Source organism: Anabrus simplex, chromosome 1 (genome assembly GCF_040414725.1).
Source record: "Anabrus simplex isolate iqAnaSimp1 chromosome 1, ASM4041472v1, whole genome shotgun sequence".
NCBI classification, from domain to species: Eukaryota; Metazoa; Arthropoda; class Insecta; order Orthoptera; family Tettigoniidae; genus Anabrus; species Anabrus simplex.
In genome coordinates this window covers 132,794,370-132,815,059 of record NC_090265.1, presented here as the reverse complement: position 1 = coordinate 132,815,059, position 20,690 = coordinate 132,794,370, and the positions used below count along the sequence as shown (strand labels likewise).

Genomic DNA, 20,690 nt, shown 5'->3' with positions numbered 1-20,690 from the left:
TGAAGTGGTGCTTTTACGATCTCTTTCCACCTTGGATTTTGTTGCCAGACCCTATCAGATTTTTCCCTTATAGCAACTATCTTCCCAGATGTTTGCTCAAGACTTCCCTTAACTTCTTTCTCTGTCCTAATGGATTCCATAAGGGGCATGCAACTTTTCTGCAACTCTGTGATGGCTTCCAGCAGCTTGTTGAAGTTGCCTTCAGGAACGCCAAATCTGTACGAACCGATGGACAGGACATGATTTTCTTGGCCTCTGTTATATAGACATCATCCTCATCATCCATGGCCTAAATTATTTAGTGTTGCAACAAAACAACTTGCCTCAACACATAAATTAATAGGCCTATAAATGGTACAATGAAATGTGATTGTAGTCCTCGATCACAAAAAGACAAAAGGAACCTCGTTACTTCAAGCTGAGCAGAAGACACCCTTCCATCAGTAGTGAAGTTGGAAACTTCAGTGATCCACTGCTTGAGCCAGTAGGACTGGGAAGATTTTTCTTTAGGCATTGCCAAACGCACTTCTGTAAAGGAGCCGATGACCTAGTTGTTAGGCCCCATTAAACAACAATTGTCATCATTTCTTGAAAGTAGATCTTGACACAATCTCAAGACAAAGCATCCAACAATTTGGAGTGTCAGAGAGGTAGGGGATACGGATGTGTGAAACAGCTCGACAGACTAGGTAGGTACCAACTGATGAGCCCACCCTAGCACACGAGGGCAAAACGCTGGCAACCAGGAATGAGTTAGCTGGAAAATTTATAATGTCCAATAATGGACCATTTATATTGGTATTATAAATTTACTCATTCAGGACAAATATTTCAGATTCCCTATGGGAATCAACATCTATATCATCTGATGGCCAAGCAGGCATCAATTTTTAGTTATGAGACAAAGTCTCTTAGTGCATTGGCACTGCCGGTGGCTCCAGTTAGCCTACGCAGTGGCCTCCATGGTATGCACTAGCCAGCGTATTGGTAGGTGTGCTAGGTACCAACTGATGAGCCCACCCTAGCACACGAGGGCGAAACGCTGGCAACCAGGAATGAGTTAGCTGGAAAATTTATAATGTCCAATAATGGACCATTTATATTGGTATTATAAATTTACTCATTCAGGACAAATATTTCAGATTCCCTATGGGAATCAACATCTATATCATCTGATGGCCAAGCAGGCATCAATTTTTAGTTATGAGACAAAGTCTCTTAGTGCATTGGCACTGCCGGTGGCTCCAGTTAGCCTACGCAGTGGCCTCCACGGTATGCACTAGCCAGCGTATTGGTAGGTGTGCTAGGTACCAACTGATGAGCCCACCCTAGCACACGAGGGCGAAACGCTGGCAACCAGGAATGAGTTAGCTGGAAAATTTATAATGTCCAATAATGGACCATTTATATTGGTATTATAAATTTACTCATTCAGGACAAATATTTCAGATTCCCTATGGGAATCAACATCTATATCATTGATTGGTCTCACATATCATCTTAGGAAGTGGAAGGGGTGGTGGTGGCGGTCAAATCGCTCATTGTTTATCCTGAAGAAAATTTCCTAAACACCATTTCTGGAGACTTCTGAGAATTCTTCTTATTGTTAGTGGGGTAAACGAATGTTGAAAAAAGAGAAAAAAATTCTGTTGATCACACCCGCTAGAATACAATGCACTGGAAGAAAATTGGATTCTTTAAGAGTCTATCAGAAGGCATTAAATAGGTAATTATACTCCAAATAGGCATGAGCCTCTGAAATAGCCATTTATAGGCATAATAAAACTAACAAATTCTTGCTAAGAAGAGCCTAAAATGAATTTATACCATATCTTAAAAGCATTTCCGTACACAGGAGTAAAATAGGCAAAATCTCATCCCTAGTAATAAGAAAATAGAGGCATTCATTGAATAAAATAAAATGAATAATCTCCATAAGAGAACATTGCTCAAATTTACCTGTTCAGCGGGCCCAAAGCTGCAATCTGAACGCATTGCTGTGACAGATCTCACGTAATTCATACAAGTCATGCGTCGACTAGAGTAAACAGGATCATTATGGGCAATACTGATTGGCATACAAGCTGGGTGAACATATCGTGGTGACAGGTGCCTTCCATCAGGTTTGCAACACATGATGGAGCTCTCAAATTTGTTATCTGAAAAATAATGAAGTACAAAAATTTGTTAAATATTATCATTAATGCTCTCTGATTACTGGAAACAAAAACTAAAGAATAACGAGAAAATACTAACACATTTTGTTCACAGGTGTATGAGCAAGGTCATGCTCCACAAACTGTGTCCACTGCATGACAGCCAGAGTCTTGATATTGTCAGGCAAATCACCATCCAGGGCAAGGCTAGAGCTCACAAGACGGGCAGACGGAAGTAAATTATGTTTATTCTTAGGCAAACCAATGGCATGTTCACGAGGTTGTTGGATTCCTAAACAAGAATTTTCTTGGTTATAACAGAGAATAAATTCTTCTAAATTTAACATGAAAATATATCTAGGTATTTCAAATATGGTGATAATCCTGGTAAAATACTACAGAAATTAAATCTTTCCAAATATTGCATGGAATAAAACTGGCTTTTTCCTCATTTAAAATTTTTCACTACTTACCATCAGAATACTCTGGAAATAGTAATCTTCTGTAGCTAGTGAATGCTTGGCCCCATGATGGATGAATAAGATGGTTGCAAGATCCATTTACTGATCTATACTTGGTGGATTTGGAGCAGGAAAGACTAGTTCCATGGTAGGCCATGCATTTGTCTCCGAGGAGTTTGTGCACCGCTTCAACAGAATCTTCTTCACTTCCATTCTCAGCCATAGGTAGCTTCAGTGAAGTTATGTATCGGGCACACTGTTCATCAGCTAATCCAGACCTATGGATAGAACACATGCTCAGGTTATGATGGTACACATGGGAAGTACTGAAAGTGATGGTATATTACCCACAAACCTTGCTAAAAATGACCCTTTATTTTCCTAGGGTAGATTCAGTATTAAGATTTTAATCACTGATGTCTCTTGTAAGAAAACATGAGATCTAAATTGTAAATTTGCATACAATTTTCAAACAAGACCTTTTGCTCCAACAATTCCCACTTCCCTGCCCCCAGCACTACAACAGCCCTGATGAGCCTTGGCCTACCAAGCAAATGCTGCTAAGCCTAAAGGCCTGCAGATTATGAGGGAACATGTGGTTAGTGCAACAGATCCTCTTGGTGTTATTTCTGGCTTTCTAGACCAGGGCTGCTATCCCACTGATATAGGCTACAGCCCCTCAGTTGTTCTCATGTAGGCAGAGTGGACCTCAAACAAGATCCAGGTAAAAATCTCTGATCTGGCCAGGAATCGAACCTGGGCCTCCCAGCGAGAAGAGGCAGGCTCACCACCCACAAACTGTGAGGCCAGTCTCTTCCCGATTACCACACAATTATTACTTATAATTGGTTCCCCTTCATGTAAATTTGTAAAAAGGGATTATTAAAATTACTCATAACCATTGGTGGCAAAATCTTTAACTCAAAACCACAGTAGTTAAATGAATTAGCCTCTTTATCGAAACGAACCAAAGATTGTTCATCAGTAGCAACTAACATTTTAACCCATTTCCCTTTGACACGCCATCAACTCAAGGTCAGAATTAAAGGAACTTCATCTTACAATTACAGAAGATTGAGAAGGATCTTCAGCGTAAAATTAGACAAAGTGATTACAGAAGTAACTCAACTAATGCGAGGTCAATTTTTCATTTCAGATATCCATCTACAAAGGGTGCTAAATCTATTTTAATTCAAGAAGAGAGAAGCTTGCAGATGTACTTACTCGAGGCAAACGCTGTGCATAAGGTGCAAAGAAGCTTTGATTGCCACCAGTGAGTCCCGACCATGATGCAGGGCCTCCGTTAATGGGTAAGAATCTATAAGTTGCCCATGCATAGGGGTTCCTTGTTGAACCTTCACACCATTGGTATCCAAGTTTGCTTCCAGCCTCTCCAAACGGTCCACACAATCACCTCCAAAGGCCACAGAATTTGATATTTTACTATCAATATCACGAAGTTCAAGCAACTGAAGGCCACCCAGTTTGTCGTTCATTGGATGATGGTACCAACCTTTAATAAAATAAAATAATTTTGCGTTAGAGAATGTAAGAACACAAAATATTATGAGTTTAACATTACTGATACATTTATGAATCTTTTGGAGCAATCTAAAATCACAGCTTACCTACGAAAGACTGCAGAGAAACTGGCAAACGGAACATTGCAAATGCTTCTGCATTTGACAGAGATTGGCTGAACTCCGAACCAAATTGTAGGGATGTCCAAACTATCACCGCCAAAACAACACTGCTCATGGCCATCTTCAAACCTCCTAAAACAACAGCAAAGCTGGTTAATACCATCAATACATAACATCTATAAAAGCATTTTATAAACTGTGTGTTCTTTATTCATAAATAATTAAATGTATTGGACTTTAAACAAAAATAAAAATATTCAACTTGGAGTACAAATTTCTTATATACAATACAATATCAACACCTTCAGTAGGCTAGACTTATCGACATGAGACAATTATTTGAATAGCCTACATTTCATCCAGCAATTGTTCATGTAATTCCTTTCAACATCATCTGAAATTTTAATGTAACTTTGTACTGTCTCAAAGTATAAAGTCTCCTTGTAAATTATTGTAAATTATTTTCTATGGTTGTATTGCAATTCATTAATATGTATTAGAACTGCAAAATAAATAATGGTACTGATGGGTTCAAAGGTTCTGATTTTGTAAGATGTTAGTAAACATGTTTTTAAAGGGATAAACAAACACGTCCATGTACAAGACGACGATCTTGGTTTCCGGTCTTTATACACAAGTTACACAACACACCCCGCAACCAACCACCACATAAACACATAATAGTGAATACCTAGGATACCTAGAATTGGCGTCAGGAAGGGCATCCGGCCGTAAAACAATGTCTACTCATATGTGCTACACGGTGTGCACCTGTAACCCCACCAGGGTGTTGGGAAAATCGACAGAAGAAGAAGATCCACTTTTTTCTTTTCTCTTTTTTGCTATACGTCGCACCGACACAGATCGGTCTTATTGCGACGATGGAATAGGAAAGGCTTAGGAATGGGAAGGAAGCGGCCGTGGCCTTAAGGTAAGGACCTGGTATAAAAATGGGAAACCACGGAAAAACTTCTTCAGGGCTGCCGACAGTGGGATTCGAACCCACTATATCCCGGATACAAGCTCACAGCTGCGCGCCCCTAACCGTACGGCCAACTCTCCCCGTAAGATACACATTGGTAAGTTAATACTTCGTTGGCATTACACTAGCAGTTATTCTGATATCCACGGGGCTCTGTATAGTCATTCCCTACTAAGAAACCTGACTACTTCACTCGGAAAAAAATAGTATTTTTATTATATTAAAATTGTAATAAAAGTAGTTCCCCGGAGAAAACGAACATACCGGTATCGTTCAAAAGTACCGCCACCGTGAAAACTAGCGTATGGCTTCCGGCCACCCTTACCTCCCTCGGGAATGATAAAATCAGCTGCGGTTCCATAAACTAACCCCAACAGCACCATTTCCCATTACGCGCAAGGGCACCGCCTGTGGTTGTTCCTGGTATTTCTACGACCCTGTGCCGGGGTCACTACCGCCAGCTAGGAACAATATCCACATGTTTCAAAAGATAAACCATAGATAACAACAGCCTCCCACCCCCTTCCTATCTGCTCCAGTCTACACTACAAACAAATATCATTATAATGTCAAACAAATGCAGCAACAGAGTGTATCCATCACAGTCTCTCTCAATATATAAATTTCAAAAATTTACAATTTATGGGGGAGGAGGTCAACCTTCAAGCGTCTCCTATCAGAGATAAGAATCTGATAAGAGGAGTTCAATGGCCCCTCTTAAGCAGGTCGAGCATATGGAGCGGAAATGGTGCTTTCCCTAATTGTAATTTAGCTCGTATCACAGTCCAAAAGTAACATACTATATTTGTTCTTACCGGGTACATATTCAAGAGGTTTCTTGAGGTCGTTCGCCTTCAACACCCACTCCTTGCTACCTTTTTGAACTTTCACTATATGCATCGTAGCTGATGTTAGTTACAAAGTATTCTCAAAACACGTTTGAAGTTTATTGTTAAAAACTACGTCAAAACAGTCTTTAAGGAAGTTAGTAAACACACGCTTTTACTTCATAAAAAAAGTCACAACATAAAACAGTAATACCTGAACTGTAAAAATAATATCACAAACGTAGCGGCTAAAACGTCGCAAAATATAATGTGAAATGACTAGCACGAAAAGCTTGAAATTTTAGGTGAGAATGTTACGGCAAAGTTAATGTTTGTAGTGGTGGTTCTATCACTGAACTTCGCCTGTGTATAACAAAACTATGCTCGACTCTCGACGACACCATCACAGGGAGTACGCCACGCAAGTCACAACTCCGGCAAGGAGACAGTTGGTTTTAATACAAGAAAAGGGGAGAGCTGAGCAGGCGGCTGTCATGCGCTCACCACGCGGCCGCTGCGTGATCAGACGAGGTCGAGCGGGCGAAGAGGGGATTTGCGCCGCTCTATTCAGGTGATTTTCCATCGCTCTATGGAACGGGAAATACTAGACCGAGTAACAAACTAAAACACATTTCCCGCCTCATGGAAAGCGAATACCAACCATAATCCTGTAAATTATATTATTAAGTCGCTAGCTTGAATAATATCACAATAAATCACATAAATGAATTTCTTAATATGTCCTAAATTTCAGCTACTAAACCGCTAACCACGCCACTAAATTTGATGAGAAAATGATGAGGTTGGTAATTCTGCCCTAGCTCATAGGGTTAATTTAAACAGGTTGGAAAAGGAAGACGACTGCGCAGCTTCAGTCAGTAATTTTCCGTTGCTCAATGCAGCTTGTCCCCGAACCCGGCAGACAGAGTGGCGAGGTACAAACCAATCCCTGGTAATGGGGGTGAAGTGTGGTGCAGGGGATACTTGGGTGATTTTCCACTGTTCGATTCAACAGACCAATTTAAATACGTCTACAAAATACTGTGTTCAGATCCAACACCCAATTCTGCAATGAATCGGATTAACAGAAACTTCAGCAAAGGGCAGACTCTTTGGTAATGGCCCATAACTCTTTCTTTTTCCCGATTAGGCCTATTGGGGTCGGCACTGCATGTGATTAAGCCCAGTTTTACAACCGGATGTCTTCGTGATGCAAACCCTATTTGCAGGGATATACAGGGTGCAGTGGCGTATGCTGAGTCCAAGACGTGGGCTCCCACTAGACTTAGGTTACCTGTTTGCGATGGTTGGTTTAGTGAAGTTTTGAGCTGCAGCCAATAGCGAATGGAGTAGCCTACTGTGTTGTCTAGGTTGCTTCACAAGCTACTGCCCCGGCCACTGCTGTCAATAGCCTAAAGCCTACTCAACACCTGATCAGAGGAGATGGTAGCCTGAGGTTTAGCAAATTAAAGTCCGACTTTATGGCTAAATGGGTAGAATGTTTGCCTTTGGTCCGATTGCCCCGGTTCAGTTCTCATAATCAAACACCTCGTACTGTTAATTCCCTTGGCTGGGGGACTGGGTATTTATGACGTCTTCGCCATTCATTTAATCCTCATTACACCACCAATCCTATATAGATGCCATGCACCGTTATTATTATTATTATTATTATTATTATTATTATTATTATTATTATTATTAAATACAAATGTTGAATTTTACAGCATTACCAGAGATCATACGCATCCTTCACTGGTTTATTACCTTCCTTGGGAGATCAGTGGTGGTGTCCGACCCATGATCACGGGTTCGATTCCAACCGACAAAAGAGAAAACTAAACATGAAAGATTGCATTTCATTTTAGCAGATCTACCTATAAAAAGAAAAACTATATTATTCCTATAATAGCAGCCCCACGGTGTCTTCTTACGGAAGTGAAATACCAGCACTCTGTTATCTATATGATTAAGTCAGAAGTATCAGGTGAGGAAGTATATACGATGAGTAACGCATGGTTGATAGTTAGCAGTGGCGATCTGACGGACCGAAGCCTAGCACACATACACCCCCTCCCGGACCACTCGGTCCGCTCCTATCCGATATACAGCAGCAAGCCGCAGGGTGCGAGTCGAGGGGAGAGGTACGAGAGTCTGGGCTGCGATATCAGTCTCCGATGCCTAGCTCTCAGAAATACGTGCGACGTTTTTTCTCACTGCTTTCAAGTCTTGTAAATGGAACAATATGTCAGATGCTTACATTATAATGTGCTTTAGACTTCCATCATTCTCAACTGAGGTTTGGGCTTCACCGATAGCCTTGGTAGCCCTCAGTATACGCCACTGACAGGGTGGTCGTGAACAGTGTGAACCGTTAGGCCCTCTACACACGGAGCTACTCATTAGAAACGTGACTGGTTTGTAACCGGGGTCACAAACTGGTTAGTAACTGAATGGTGACTCGGCTCCACATACGAAGCTACTATATGGTGACGCATTCTTCCTAATTAGCCATTTGTAAAGTTTGGTGCGGACTCGCTAGATCGCTTCTCAACTTTGCTAGAATGTCAACCACTGACTCAAATGACGAAGAAGACATGATTGTGTTTCATTATTTCAGGTGAGAAAAATATAAGAAGGTATTGGGTTCACCCATATCTTGAAAAGAACATCCGCTGCATATTATTCATAGCAGCAAAGGAGCTCGAACAAATGGATGCTAAATTTATTTATTTTTATCGTATGACCAAACACAGTTATATGGATTTGTTGCAGCTTATTGCGCCTGCCATTCGACAGCAAAGGCACTTGATCACTGGGAACTGAGAAACTAAACTCGCTGGTGACTGGCTCCGCGAGTCACCTGGAACTGATCACAAACAAGTTACTAACAAATTACTAACTGGTAGCGCCGTGTGTGGCTTTCCATTGAAATACACAGGAAGTGATTCCAAAGTAATCGGCGGGAAACTTGAGTTACCAATCAATTACTAACGAGTAGCTCCGTGTGTAGATGGCCTTAGAGTGTTAGAGCTGCTGAAGTTAGCCAATCAGATCGCTTCGCGGGCGAATTCAAATGGGCTTTACGAGGCGGTGTTGCTAAATCTGCACGTGGCTTGCTCAGGTTTGAGAGCCGTGCCGAGAAATGAGCTTCAACACACCGTGGGTTTCAGCCAATGCCACCGTAGCGCGCTTGCTAAGGGCCAAGCCTATCAGCAGGGAGGTACTTATTCAAGTCCCTCCCCTGGACAAGTTTATTTCTTCCCTTGGTGCTCTCAAGCTACGTCAAAGAACTTGGAAATTTAGCGAATATTTCCCTTGATAAATTATTCCATTTCCTAAATCCTCTTCCTATAAATGTATATCTCCGTATTTGTCCCAATTTGTCCTCTTGTATTTCTTCACATTATAATCTTTCCTACCTTGAAAAGCTATACTCGAGCGTATTCGTCTACTAATGCCATGCCTGGCTTCATGGCTGGCCTTTGGTACAAGAGGTCCCCGGTTCGATACTCGCCCGGGTCGGGGATTTTAACCTTAATTGGTTAATTCCTCTGGCTCGGAGAATGGCTGTTTGTGACGTCTTTATTCATTGGAATTCATCATAGGTAGGAGTTCATTCTCACTGACGCGCAGATCGCCTACAGGCAGCCAACTAGAAAAAGATCTGCACCATTATTAATATTATTATTATTATTATTATTATTATTATTATTATTATTATTATTATATAATTCGCTGGGGCCATCAAGGACCACGTTAAGTCTTGTTGCATTTGACACTGAACTTGGCCTTCTTTAGAGCCCAAATTTCCCTCATTCTTTGTGAGTGGGCCTGCTTACGCTCCTCTGTCCAAGGGGCACCGTGTCTTCTCTTCGGTTGCTCGTCTCGGTTTAGCCCGTTCGTCAATATTTTCTTGCGGAAGAGATCTCTGTTAAGGGCGTCTTCAGCTGATATATGTAGCATTTGCAGGTCTTCTTTGGTATTTCTAAACCAGGGAATTGTAGTTTTGGGATTTTAATACAACAAGTGAAAGATTTCTTTAGTTAACTTTCTTCCGTCCATTCTTTTCAGATGACCATAAAATCGTGCCCGTCTTTTTCTGATTGTGTCGGTAATTTTCTCTATTTTGCTGTAGACTTCCTTGTTGGATCTCTTTTTATGGATTCCATCTCTGTACTTTGATCCCAAGATTCCTCTCACAAATTTGCGTTCTCTTTTCTCCAGTTCTTCAAGGAGTCCTTTGTTGGCATTTAGAGACAGGGTTTCGGCTGCATATAGGACTACTGGCTTCAGAACTGTTTCATAGTGACGTATCTTGGTGTGTTGGGAAATGCATTTTTTTGTTGTAGATGGTGCGGCATGTTTGGTAGGCTATTTTCAGTTTGCGTACTCGCTCCTGAAGTGCTTCTTTGTCCAGTCCATTTTTCATGATGATCTCACCCAGGTATTTGAATTTGTCTACTCGGGTGATGTCCCCGTATTTTGTATGGAGTTTTGGTGGAGCCTCTTTGATGTTAGTCATTACTTCTGTTTTCTCAAACGATATCTGCAAACCAGTTTGTTCGGCAATTTCCTTTAAAATTTCAACTTGAGCTCTAGCGGTTTTATGTCGTTTGAGAGAACAGCAATATCATCGGCAAATGCTAAGCAGTCTGTTGCGACCCCCTTGGATTTGGTTCCTATTCTCAATGGACTGTAGTTGGTTTCCTGTAATCTCACACGTCAGGTTCTGATGATCTTTTCAAGAACACAGTTAAAGAGTATCGGGGATAGCCCATCACCTTGTCGGACTCCTGTTTTGATGTCAAAGGAATGCGAGAGACATCCGTGTAACTTCACCTTGGATTTTGTATCGGTCAGGGTGGCCTTAATTAATGCCAGCAGTTTCATATCAACTCCAAATTCATTTAAGAAGTTTAGCAGGACTTCCCGCTTTCTTAAAGTCCACAAAGACACATACTGCTTGGACCTTAGTGTACAATATCTGATGATCGTTTTGAGATTTTGGATTTGTTCAGCTGTTGAGCGACCTTTTCTGAACCCTCCTTGGTATTCACCTATTTGATGTTAGACTTGTGCTTCCAAACGCTCCAGGATGGCAAGTGATAGAATTTTGTAAGTCACGGGTAGCAAAGATATTCCTCTGTAGCTGTTGATGTTCTTCATGCTGCTTTTTTTGTGTAATGGATGGATCAAAGCTATTTTCCAGTCTTCGGGTGGGTCTCCTTGTTCCAAATTTCTTCTATTTGCTTTTGCAAGATATCAAGTGATTCCTCTGGGGCATATTTCCATAGTTCTGCTACTACTGAGTCTTCCCCCGGCGCTTTGTTATTTTTGAGACGGGCAATGTGGCGCTTGATTTCATCTCTGTCGGGTGGTCTGGAATCTGGGTACCTGAGTAAGGGTTCCTTGGTCTCAATGGCGCTTTGCGGTTTAGAGCAATTAAGTAAATTCTTGAAGTAATCTGCCATAATGCTGCAATTTTCTTCATTTGACGTCGCCAGTGTGCTGTCCTTTCGCTCAAAGCATAGAGATGGTGGTTTATAGCGAGTGAGTTTGCGTTTGAAGGCTCTGTAGTACTCTCTGCTTTCATTCTTCCTAAAGATTTGTTCTATCTTTTCAATGAGAGATTTTTCGTATTTACGTTTCTCAGTTCTGAACACCCTAGCTGCTTGGGCACGTTGGGTTTTGTAGGTTTCCCAATCATTTTCTGATTTCGTAGAGTAGTACTGTTTCCACGCATTGAGTCTTTCTTGGAGCACTGATTCGCGGGTACCATTCCACCAGGCATGCTTTTTGCTTCTCTTGATTTCTGCAACGTCTTTGGCAGCCTCAACAAGGGGACTTTTGGCGTTGTTAAAGTCACAGTCATTTGGTCTAGCCTTCTCCTGGAACTCCTCGACCCTTTGCCGAAGTTTATCATTGTCGAAGCGTGTGATCTGTTTGGTTGTCTTCCTTGTGTTTGCGGGAATTGGTTTGAATTTCATGAGAGACATATAATGATCTGAGGCCACACTGATGCCTTTCTCTACCTTGACATTCATAATCTCAGGGCTGTTTCTCCTGGAGATTCCAACATGATCAATTTGGAACTCTCCGAGAGGTTGGACGGGAGAACGCCAAGTCATTTGCTTTCTGGGTAGATGGCGAAATTGGGTCGACATGACCTGCAGGTTGTGATTTTCGCAAATGGACACCAGTCTTTTGCCGTTGGGATTAGTTCTTTTGTGAGCAGGGTAATTTCCTATAACTTTCTTGTACTTCTGTTCACGACCTAGTTGGGCATTGAAGTCACCCAAAAGAAGCTTGACATGGTGTTTGGGGATTTTGTTTAATTTTTCATCCAGTAGGTCCCAGAAATTATCAACTTCGTCTCGATCAGACTTGTTCTTATCGTTTGTAGGAGCATGTTCGTTAACTAGGGCGTAGGTTTTATTCGCGCATTTAATTGTGAGTATAGACAATCTGTCATTCACAGGTTCGAAATTTGCAACCGATTTAAGGATCTGGGTTCTAACAGCAAACGCGGTTCCAAGCATCACAGCTCCATTGAGGATTCCTTTTTGCGCTTTGCTCTTGAAAAATCGGTAGCCTTCGGATTCAAAAAACTCTTCATCTGGGTACCTTGTTTCCTGTAGGGCCATTATGGATATCTGATTTTCGTGAAGAGCTTTGGCGATGGTTTTCAGCTTGCCAGTTTGTGTGAGTGAATTTATGTTGAAAGTTGCCAGAAAGGTTTTAGATTTTGGCCTGAGTTTTTGACTCTTCGGGGTACACCGAGACGCTCCGACTCGTCTCTTGCATGATGTCGAGTCTCCCCCAGAATCCGAACGAGACTCGTGCGCCGTGGCGTTCATGACGAGGGATTTATCCGAAGATTTACCCCCCTGGGGTATGTTTCTTGAAATGTTGTGCCATCATGCTTTTTGACTTGACTTTGCTTTGGACGGGTACCCATCCTTTTACAACTAGGGTTGTTAGCCCTAGAGGTTGCCTCAAGATGTTTTCTGGCTTCTGGTCATTTACCAGTCTTCGCCGTAACCCTGGCAAGGGACCGTTTTTTTTTCACGGTGGTATTTTATTTCCCTACTAGCCTCTGACTCTGCTGGCGGCAGAGCCAGCGAGCTTCCCCAATTCCAATGGGACGCGTCCGATGGAGGTAACCGGTAAATCCCCACACGGGTATTATTATTATTATTATTATTATTATTATTATTATTATTATTATTATTATTATTATTATTATTATACTAATATCATTACACGACCTCTCTCCACTGATGACAGCTCAAAACATCCCGTTCAGTCAAATAGCTCGTCTCCTTACTCCAAGGTCTTCCCAGCCAAAAGTTTGCAACAGTTTCGTCACGCTACTCTTTTGTCGGAAATCACCCAGAACAAATCGTACTGCTTTCCTCTCGATCTTTTTCAGCTCTTGTTTCAAGTAATCGTGGTGCGGATCCCATACACTAGAACCATACTCTAACTGGGGTTTTACCAGAGATATATACGTCCTCTCCTTTACATACTTAGGCCTACTACATCCCCTAAATACCCTCATAACCGTATTAAGAGATCTGTAACTTTTATGCACAATGTCGTTAATGTGTTTACCCCAATGAAAATCTTCCCTTATATTAACACGTAAAGTGATCCCCGTGAAGTTGTTTGTTTGGTTGTGTTTTTTTTTTTTTTTTTTTTTTTTTTCAATTTGCTTTTCGTCGAACCTACACAGATAGGTCTTACGACAACGATGGTATAGGAAAGTGCTAGGAGTGGGAAGGAAGCGACCGTGACCTCAATTAAGGTACAATCCCAACATTTGCCTGGTGTGAAAATGGGGAAACCACGTAAAACCATCTTCAGGGTTGCCGACAGTGGGGTCCGAACCCACTATCTCCAGAATGCAAGCTCACAGCTGCGCGACCCTAACTACACGGCCAACTCGCTCGGTCCCCCGTGAAGTACTTGAATTACTGGGTGATAAAACTGTTGTATTTTCGAAACCAGTGCATATTGTATTTTCCTAAATCATCTTGTCTAAAGATGAAATTATCCGATTAACTGACATATATCTATCCACAGCCATAAAGTCACCGAGAAATACCAAACGACGAATCCACATTAAGTTATGATAAGGTATCCAGATGTTGTAATGGTGATTGTTTTCAACAAGGTATACAGTCCCTTGCCTCTGTTTTCAAGTAGTGAATAATTGTCGTGGATTGAGTGCGTATTAGCATGTGACGAAAATGAATAAAACGGGAAGAATAATAAATAGATAAATGTCTTTATTGGCGTAGTTAAGGCCAAATACGGTAGGCTGCGCAGCCTAATCCTATAAATTTCCAAGGGACCTCCAGAATTAAGCGTCAGTTGATATCTTAAGGTGTTTAAAAATAACCCGAGTAAGGTCAGGTGCTAGTTCTCTGCTACGATATTACGTTTTGTCCACTTACAGTGCGATAACCAGCTCACGGTCATTCAATCCTACTTGCTCCAGACATCGGCATAAAACGTTAGTAAGTATTCCGCTGACAGAGATAAAGAGTCTCGCGATAATGAATGTAATTTATAGTACTCATGAATATGGTATCATTTCCCCCTCCTCTGGGTACAGGAAAGCAGCAACGCACACTCCTCTTCAACTGACGCAAGGTAACATGGACAAAACACAAGTCTACGTCTATAAATAACAGAAAGAAACACAAATATGCCCAGATCAAAAGGAGCAATTAATTCGAACCACCGACAATCGAACATCAATTAAACTTAGCAAGTAATTTTCCTGCATAAGAAAGGCAAACAAGGTTAGAAACAGGGTCTTATGCAAGGTGTCAGCACGAATAATGTACAGTCATCGGGAAGTTTCTTCAAGAATCTCCCGTAGTGAATCTAAAAATATACATGACATTCTGTTTTAAGTTTTAAGTTGGAAAAAACAACCACCTTAACGTAAGACGGAAATACAGAGGTGGCTAAGCCAACCAACCTCAGTTAAGAGTAAGTACAATAAAACAACGGCTTCCCCTGTCAGTAAATAATGCCTGACAGCGATATTGTGATCGTTACAAAAAACACACATACTCCCAGAAAAGTGTATGGCCATATAACAGTAAAAATATATTCCTAATTTGGAAAGGGTAGATTTATACATAGGCTATACTGTATATAGTGGAAGTTCTTTATGTAGAGAAAACTATCGCAAGAAAATCTGTCCCTACATAATTGTTGGCAATGTCACTAACATAATGAAAATCAAACTTTAGGGTTGTTTTAAATAACCGCCGAACAAGTAAGGCATAGGGTAAATGGACGAGATGATAGATGATAGTCTTCAAAAATCAAAAAAATGAACACAACAATAACAGAACGAGGAAAATAAAACTGAGCTTCAGTAATCGAACTTAAACCATTAATGAGTTTAATTCAAACACAGCCTTAATCATTTAATCTTAAGAAATGCCCATTACTGAAATGGATAAACTCATTCAAGGATTCGAATCGAAGCGGAGCTGACCCGAACTCGAGTCGGTCGTGCTACATCTTGAACCGACGAGGCCAACACAAGAAGTGCTAATGTAAGACAGTAGTTACGAATATATACAGGTGGGTAACACATGTAGTACCGACTGAAAACGGAACTTTTTTTTTTTTTTTTTTTTTTAGCTATTGGTTTAACGTCGCACTAACACATTGAAGATTTTCGGCGACGCGAGGATGGGAAAGGGCTAGGATTGGTAAGTGGTGGTGGTGTTTATTGCTTTAAAATGAAGTACAACTAGGCAACCACACTCTATATGACACTAACCAGAGAGAAAAAATGGAAGGAATCCGACACTTCGAAAAATGAAGGAATCGTCCAAAGAAAGACAATGGCCACGAAGGGCATGAAAATAAAAGACGCCCTAGGATTTGCAAACCTAATACCGTCGGAGTCGGAAAAGCACAAAAGTTGACCGACGAATGTCAGATAGGATAGATGAAAGAGAGGAGCCTGGCACAAATAAGTGAACCAGTGCCAGGACTCAGCTAAGGGCCCTGTGATCGCCAACCCACGCTCCCAAGTTAAGAGCCCCTAGGGCTAGGATTAGTAAGGAAGCAGCGTGGCCTTGAGGTACAGCATTTGCTTAGTGTGAAAATGGGAAACCACGGAGAACCATCTTCAGGGCTGCTGACGGTGGGATTGTAACCCACCATCTCCCGAATGCAAGCTCACAACTGTGCGACCCTAACCGCACGGCCAACTGGCTCGGTGATAAAACAAATATTCTAAATATATAGTATTATGTTATCAATTTTTACATTTGTTGTCGTGCCGATGCAGACAGGTCCTATGGCGACGATGGGATAGGAAAGGGCTAGGACAGGGAATGAAGCGACCGTGAGATTTATCAATCCTTGCGTTGTTCGTGTTACACAAAGAGCATTGTTATGAACGTACTCCATGATAATCTATCTGCCAGTAAAGTTCTTGTGGGTCTTTCGCCACATGTAAAGCCTTTGATCATAACATATCCTCAACTCCAGAAATCATCCTTGGTCTCAGCACTTGACGCAGAATCCCACGTGCCACTTCAAACTGAAATTCCTACTATCAGCTATGAGACAAAGTTACTAACCTGAGCAAAAATTACTGAGACATTCTGCTCCTTTGTACAGGGGGCGGCCGTAGCTTATATGTTGAAATGCTGCAGCACATTGTCTATTTGAAAAATAAATTACTTTAAAACTATTACCTACAATCAAATACAGTGCACTGAAAAAGACGTCAGCCAAAGAATAGGATATCATTCAACTCCCCTTACAACCAGGTTGAGTGATCACAGCTCAGCGAGAATTTCTAAACTTTATGCCAGAAAGCAGGAACTCTGCCTTTTGCGCACGCGTGCCCAACTTTTCCAATGTGTTGTGGAAACAACAGCCAAGAACGCCAAGACATCACTTCACAGCGAGTCTTCGTTCGACCAGAGAGAGGCAGCACATGCATTTCGACCAAAATGAGAACGTGGTAGGTGGCACCCTCCTGACTCAGCATTAGTATTTAAGAGGGGGGATCGCTCAAAGCAAACGGGAAAACAAAATACTGTAGAGAAAGCCATTAGCTATTCCTGCCATGTCCTTTAATATTCTCCACTTGCCTGTTCCATAGCCACATTTGTAAATCGATGAACTATAAAAATTGTACATTTTAAGTTGTCAAAATAAGGGCATGATATTGTGATTTTCTTTAATTACAAAATGTCTAGTTTATAAATTCTGCTATAACAACAGAACATATAATTTTGCATTACGACGTTGCTGGTTTTATTTCAATGATTTTGGTAACATTGAGAGGTTCTGCTTTTGCGCGCTCATACCAAGTGTTTCTGAGTAAGTGAAGGCTTTGTCATTGCAGGTGTCATTGTGTGTTTAATTAATTTTGTATGAGGGATGTGTACATGTGTTGGGGTTGTTTGCATGTTGTTCAGTATGAAAAACTCAGTGGGGAGCCTCTTGAAAACCGCATACTGTATGGTTTTTTTTTTTTTTTTTTTTTTTTTTTTTTTGACGGGGAGGGGTTACAGCACACAACTGATTTTCTGCAACAGCCACCACTGCCCTTGCAGCTGTTTGAGTTAGCAACTCTCCGAGTAAAGCAATGCATGCAGTTGAACTACGGTAATGTTCGCAGTTTTCCTCAGACTGCTTGTCACCAATGGTGCAAAGCAAAATTCAGTTTGGCAATCTGACAAAATTAAAGAGGAAATACGCAGTATATCTATGTGATAAAATTCTGAACGTAATAAAGGTAAATACCGGTACTACAAACGATTGTATCAATTAAAGTGGTGTTTATTCTTCGTCTTCTCAATCTGTTTACCCTCCAGGGTCGGCTTTCCCTCGGACTCATCGAGGGATCCCACCTTTACCGCCGCAAGGGCAGTACCCTGGAGTTTCAGACACTGGGTCGGGGGATACAACGGGGGAGAATGACTAGTAACTCGCCCAGGAGGCCTCACCTGCTACGCTGAACAGGGGCCTTGCGGGGGCATGGGAAGATTGGAAGGGATATACAAGGAAGAGGGAAGGAAGCGGCCGTGGCCTTAAGTTAGGTACCATCCCGGCATTTGCCTGGAGGAGAAGTGGGAAACCACGGAAAACCACTTCCAGGATGGCTGTGGTAGGAATCGAACCCGCCTCTACTCAGTTGACCTCCCGAGGCTGAGTGGACCCCGTTCCAGCCTTCGTACCACTTTTCAAATTTCGTGGTAGAGCCGGGAATTGAACCCGGGCCTCCGGGGGTGGCAGCTAATCACACTAACCACTACACCACAGAGGCGGATGGTGTTTATTCCATGACTTAATATTATCAATTACGGGAACCTTTATAATATTAAACCCACAGAGCAGTCACCTTCACAACTCTTTTTACGGACCAATAATTTCAATGCCTCGTAGACGAGATCGTTCTCGAATTATTCATCTCTTTCTCGACAGAGCTGACTAAGTAGGCCATGGCTTTATTCCGAGTCATCTGATCCGTGAACGAATTGAGTTAATATGGTCCCTGTGATCAGAATCTTGACACAGATTCACATCAGTGTAACTACAATTCGATCATTTAATTCGAAGATGCAATGTATTTTTAAGGCCAGAGTAAGGGAAACTACCAATTAACTCCGTTCAATTTTAACTCGATTTATTTTTATGAAAAGCTGTCCCAGTTCTGGTGTCAGCTATTGTCAGTGCCAGCTGTCCGACTCGTTGGCTGAACGGTCACCGTACTGGCCTTCGGTTCAGAGGGTCCCGGGTTCGATTCCCCGCCGGGTCAGGGATTTTAACCTTAATTGGTTAGTTCCAGTGGCACTGGGGCTGGGTGTATGTGTTGTCTTCATCATCATTTCATCCTCATCACGACGCGCAGGTCGCCTACAGTTGTCAAATAGAAAGACCTGCATCTGGCGAGCCGAACCCTGGGATATTCCGGCACTAAAAGCCATACGACATTTCATTTCAGCGTCATCTGATGACTGTCGTTTTTTTTTAGCTATCTTCTGTTATTGAGGAGACTTTTAGGAAAGACACCCAGGATATGAAATTTGTTTGAGAAATACGCACATACCTTATCGCAGTGAGACAACGCGCTCAGTGGGTCTACTTCATTTACTTATTTCTGATTAATAATACACAGTCCATAATAGGTAGGAGTATTCGTTTCAGTTTTGGCATTTCAATTGGATAAGACACGATCTCATTTGGGTGATATACCCTTACGGAGGGCGATGGCTGACGTATTTGAGCAGCTTGAAATACAGTCGGACTGAGCCTGTATGAAACCGCCAACTTCAGCTCAGGAGACTAGCACTCTCCCTTAGCCCGACAAAAAGTAAGAACAAAAGAGAGTTGAAAAAGAGGTAAGGTAAGGGTTATTCTGCCCGAAGGCAGGTCCGAACCTCCGCAGAGGTATTCCTGAGCCGGAGTTTTCGTGCGGTAGGGTGGCCAGTTCCTTTCCGCTCCCCCATTCCCTTACCACCACCAACAGCGCGTGACAACCCATCCAACTCCTGACCACGCCCAATGTTGTTTAACTTCGGAGATCTCACGGGATCTGGTGTTTCAACACGGCTACGGCCGTTGGCAGTTCAAGAAGAAGTTTGTCATCATCATCATCATCATCTGTTTACCCTCCAGGTTCGGTTTTTCCCTCGGACTCAGCAAGTGATCCCACCTCTACCGCCTCAAAGGCAGTGTCCTGGAGCTTCAGACTCTTGGTCGGAGGATACAACTGGGGAGAATGACCAGTACCTCGCCCAGGCGGCCTCACCTGCCATGCTGAACAGGGGAAGATTGGAAGGGATAGACAAGGAAGAGGGAAGGAAGCGGCCGTGGCCTTAAGTTAGGTACCATCCCGGCATTTGCCTGGAGGAGAAGTGGGAAACCACGGAAAACCACTTCCAGGATGGCTGAGGTGGGAATCGAACCCACCTCTACTCAGTTGACCTCCCGAGGCTGAGTGGACCCCGTTCCAGCCCTCGTACCACTTTTCAAATTTCGTGGCAGAGCCGGGAATCGAACCCGGACCTCCGGGGGTGGCAGCTAATCACGCTAACCACTACACCACAGAGGCGGACGAAGAAGTTTGTATTTATTTATTTATTTATTTATTTATTTATTTATTTATTTATTTATTTATTTATTTACAAGTTGCTTTACGTCACACCGACGCAGATAGGTCTTATGGCGACGATGGAATAGGAAAGAGCTAGGAGTGGGAAGGAAGCAGTCGTGGCCTTAATTAAGGTACAGCCCCAGCATTTGCCTGGTGTGAAAATGGGAAACCACGGAAAAACATCTTCAGGGCTGCCGACAGTGGGTTTCGAATCCACTGTCTCCCGAATACTGGATACTGGCCGCACTTAAGCGACTGCAACTATCGAGTTCGGCAGAAGAAGAAGAAGATGGCAGAATAATACATATATTTTCAAACACTTACTTCTAAAGTGTCCTGGTTTATACATATCATCTTCTCATGAAATAATTAACACATGGTCAAGAACTCAATAGTCGGGTTCCATGGCTAAATGGTTAGCGAGCTGGCCCTTGGTCACAGGGGTCCCGGGTTCGATTCCCATAAT

General features: G+C 42.2%; 1 protein-coding gene across 3 annotated transcripts in view; it reads right to left on the bottom strand.

Moving 5' to 3' along the window:
* Positions 1 to 20,690, bottom strand: part of LOC136884836 (peroxidase) — a 91,757-nt gene that overhangs the window by 9,721 nt on the left and 61,346 nt on the right. The window contains exons 1-6 of one of the 3 annotated variants that reach the window (XM_067157141.2): positions 6,284 to 6,493; positions 4,246 to 4,392; positions 3,842 to 4,130; positions 2,630 to 2,895; positions 2,257 to 2,448; positions 1,960 to 2,159 (exon numbers count right to left, since the gene is read on the bottom strand). In XM_067157141.2, the coding sequence (XP_067013242.2) occupies positions 1,960 to 2,159; positions 2,257 to 2,448; positions 2,630 to 2,895; positions 3,842 to 4,130; positions 4,246 to 4,381 (1,083 nt within the window). In that variant the 5' untranslated portion in view covers positions 4,382 to 4,392; positions 6,284 to 6,493. Of the gene's footprint in view, positions 1 to 1,959; positions 2,160 to 2,256; positions 2,449 to 2,629; positions 2,896 to 3,841; positions 4,131 to 4,245; positions 4,393 to 6,057; positions 6,248 to 6,283; positions 6,494 to 20,690 lie in introns of those variants that run through there. The other 2 variants (XM_067157127.2, XM_067157133.2) reach the window with 2 other exon arrangements.